General features: G+C 57.3%; 1 protein-coding gene across 1 annotated transcript; it reads right to left on the bottom strand.

Moving 5' to 3' along the window:
- Positions 1-287: 287 nt before the first annotated feature.
- On the bottom strand, positions 288-1,340 carry HEPACAM (hepatic and glial cell adhesion molecule; the record flags this gene model as incomplete). The annotated part of the gene is made up of 3 exons (XM_010291062.1): positions 288-381; positions 491-772; positions 999-1,340. Coding segments are annotated over 3 exons (718 nt in total), but the record flags the coding sequence as incomplete, so codon positions are not given.
- Positions 1,341-3,352: the final 2,012 nt, after the last annotated feature.

The raw sequence follows: 3,352 nt of genomic DNA, 5'->3' as shown, positions 1-3,352 counted from the left end.
GGGATGGGATGGGATGGGAGGGAGTGGGATGGGAGGGGATGAGAGGGCGTGGGATGAGATGAGACTGAGCGGGATGAGGCAACACAGGACAAGATAAGATGGGGTGGGATGGGACAAGATGTGGTGGGATGGGACAAGATGAGGTGTGATGTGATGGGACAAGATGAGGTGTGATGGGATGGGACAAGATAGGATGGGAAGAGATGAGATGGGACGGAACAGGATGGGACAAGACGGGACAGGATAAGAGGAACCCCCTTTGGCTCCCGCGTGAACCCCAGCCATACTTCTTGGAGGGTTTCCAGCAGGCGCAAACAGTCACCAGGGTGACGAGGAGGAAGATGCCACCCGTGGAGAGGATGATGTAGAGGGAGCTCCGGCCTGGGAGAGAGGAATGAGGGGGGACACCCCCCAAAAAAAATTTTAGCTGGGAGCATCTGCACGGGGTGAGCAGCCCTGGGGGTGTGGGAGGGGGGAACGGGTGGCTTACGGTAGACAGTGAGCTTCACGGGGATGCTGCGGCCGTGGCTGATGGGGTTCTCCACCAGGCAGCTGTAAACATCATCATCAGCCATAAGGACACGGGTGATGGTGAGGATCTTCTGGTCGGGGGAGAGGAGCAGGCGGGAGTCGTTGCTCAGCGGCCGCCCGTCCTTCAGCCAGGTGTAAGTGGGCTTGGTGCCGTTCTCGTGCGAGCAATTGAGGGTGAAGAACTCGCTGAGCTCCAGCACCGTCGAGGAGGCCACCAGCACTTGCGGCTTCGAGATGGGGACTGTGGGCAAGCGGGGAACCACAGTGACATCACGTCTCAGGGGATGGATGGGCCCAGGGGATGGGAAGAGGGACATCAAAACGCCACGGGGGACGTAGCTTGGCAGCATGGGATGGTTGAACCCCCAAAACCACCTCCCAGCTGGAGAAAGCCTTCCCAAAAAGTGGTCGGGGAAGACTTCCCAGTGGAGAACCCAATCTCCACTGGACGTCCTTCTTGCACTTACTGTCCACGGTGAGGTTGATGGTCTTCTCACCGGTGAAGGTGTCGTCGGTGATGGACACCTCCACCTCGTAAGCACCTTCATCGGCCAGCTGCAAGGGGCTGATGAGCAACGAGCCGTTCTCCAGCACCCGGATGCGGTCACGGTAATCGGGCCGTAGGTTGCCGATGATCTCGGTGCCGATGGACTGGACGACGGTGACGGGTTTGTCACGCTTCAGCTGCCACTTGACCACCGGCTTGTCGGCGCTGGCGCTGGCGTAGCGCACCGACAGCAGTGCCGCTTTGCCCGCCGTGCCGCGGACCAGCGGCGTGGGGCTGGTGATGTTCACCCCCGCCAGCAGACCTTGGGGTGGGGAGAGACATGGGGTGCCGAGTCCAGGCAGGAGGCCTGATCCTCCAAGCCGGGAGAAAAATGGGGAACCCCCTCCCGGAGCTGTGCCGAGCACCCCCAAAACGGGTCACCAGCGCTGGGGTGCCCAATCACTGTGCGGGCTGTTTGCATAACCCGCTGCAAAGACGCACGCATCACCCTGAAAAGCGCATGGCGGCGGGGGGAAGCGGGGGTCAATGCAAGGCTTTGCAAAAATGCGTGCATTGCCACAAAACCTGCGTCGATGGTGGGAGCACTCCTGCAGCCGGGCTGATCCAGCCCGTTGCAAGGATGCGTGTACCAGCCCCAAAATTGCATGGTGGGTGCGAGTGCTCCTGCGTCCGGGTCGATGCAAACCTTTGCAAAAATGCTAGATGCATCATCCCAGAAAAATGCATGGGGGGTGGGAGCCCTCCCGTGGCAGGCTCGATGCGACACTTTGCAAAAATCTTTGCATCGCCCCCAAACTCGGCGTGGGAGTGCTCCTGCAGCCAGGTTGGTGCCACTCTTTGCAAAGATGCACGCATCACCCCCAAAATCGCACGGGGGTGGGAGCCCTCCTGTGCCCGGGTCAATGCAATGCTTGGCAAAGATGTGCGCATCGCCCCAAAAATTGCGGGGGGCGAGGGGGGATTTTGCCATCCCACCCCCAGCCCCGTCGGGTGCTCCTGTCCAGCCGAACCCAGCTGCAAACCTGCATCACGGGGGACGGTGCACGATGCTCCTCGTCGCTGGTTTTAAGCCCAAAAGAGCAGGGCAGAAGGGGAAAACCCCAGTTCTTTTGTGGGGGGGGACTCCCTAAAACAGCCTCTCTCCCCGAAACGCCGTAGCCCAGGGGTCCCATCCGCAAAGCTCCGTCCGGATGCCGTCATCCAACGGCGAACAAACCCCATATTGAAGAGGAGGGGAGAGTGGGAAAACCAGCTGGGGAGGGTGAAGCGGGAGCAAGAAAGGCGTTAAACAAGACTGAAAAGTCATGGGACCTATTGGTATGCAGCGTCCGTCCGTCCGTCCTCCCCGGCAGCGCAGAGCTCGGCCCCGAAAACATGCCCCCACCAGAAAAATTTAGGGCACCCCTATAGGGAAAACCCAGGCACGGACGGGACGGGGACGCGGCTTTTAAGGCATCCTTGTGCCCACTGCACCCCCAAGTGTTGCTTTTTAACTGTTTCTTCCCTTTTTTAACCCCATTGCTAATTTTTTTCTCCACTCCGGGTAATAAATTTGGGGGTTAATTCATAAATCAGGCAATATTCCCACCTCCTACAGCACCCCTGGCTTAGGGATGGAGATCTCCCACCCTTCCTGGCTGGCTCTTGCTGAAAAAACCCCACCAAAAATCCTCATTTTCCTACCATTTTGTGGAATAAATCCTTATTTCTCTGGATAAAGCACAGCAGCGTTTTTGAGGTCCCCTGGCTGCAACCCAGGTGCTTTTTTTGGGGTGAAAATCAAAGCTGGTGGCGTACAAAACCAATGCTTTGCATCCCCAGCTCATCCGGAGGGAAACGGGGCCTCCTCGGGTCTGCTTTTGGGTCTAAACTTTGGTAAAATGGTGCAAAGTTGTTGCAGGTGATTTTCCATGCTTCTGGACCCGGGATGGGGCAGTTTGGGGCTCATTGAACCCCAAAATTTAGGGGATAAATGATGGCTGCAACTGGGGTTGCAGTGGGATAGGAGAAATGGGAGTGAACCTAGAAATAGGGTGAAAACCGGGCTTTTTGGGAAAGCTGAAGGATGGGTAAGAAAATAGATTTAGGGATGCTGAAAAACAAGCAAGAAAGGGTTTTTAGGGAAGTCGAAAAGCTGGGGAGAAGCTCAGGGGTGGCCGGTGATCGATCTACCCCCCCAGCAGGATCCGCTTGGCTCCAGAAAAGTGTTTTTCCCAGTTTTTACTCCCAATTTTGTCCCTTTTTTTCCTCTCCCAAGTGGAGGGGATGCTTGACAGTGCAGCAACCCCCCTCCCCCCAAATCCCCCTTCATCG

The sequence above is a fragment of the Phaethon lepturus genome, unplaced genomic scaffold, assembly GCF_000687285.1.
Source record: "Phaethon lepturus isolate BGI_N335 unplaced genomic scaffold, ASM68728v1 scaffold41847, whole genome shotgun sequence".
NCBI lineage: Eukaryota > Metazoa > Chordata > Aves > Phaethontiformes > Phaethontidae > Phaethon > Phaethon lepturus.
The sequence above is the reverse complement of the archived record's forward strand: the minus strand, read 5'-3'. Positions and strand labels throughout refer to the sequence as shown.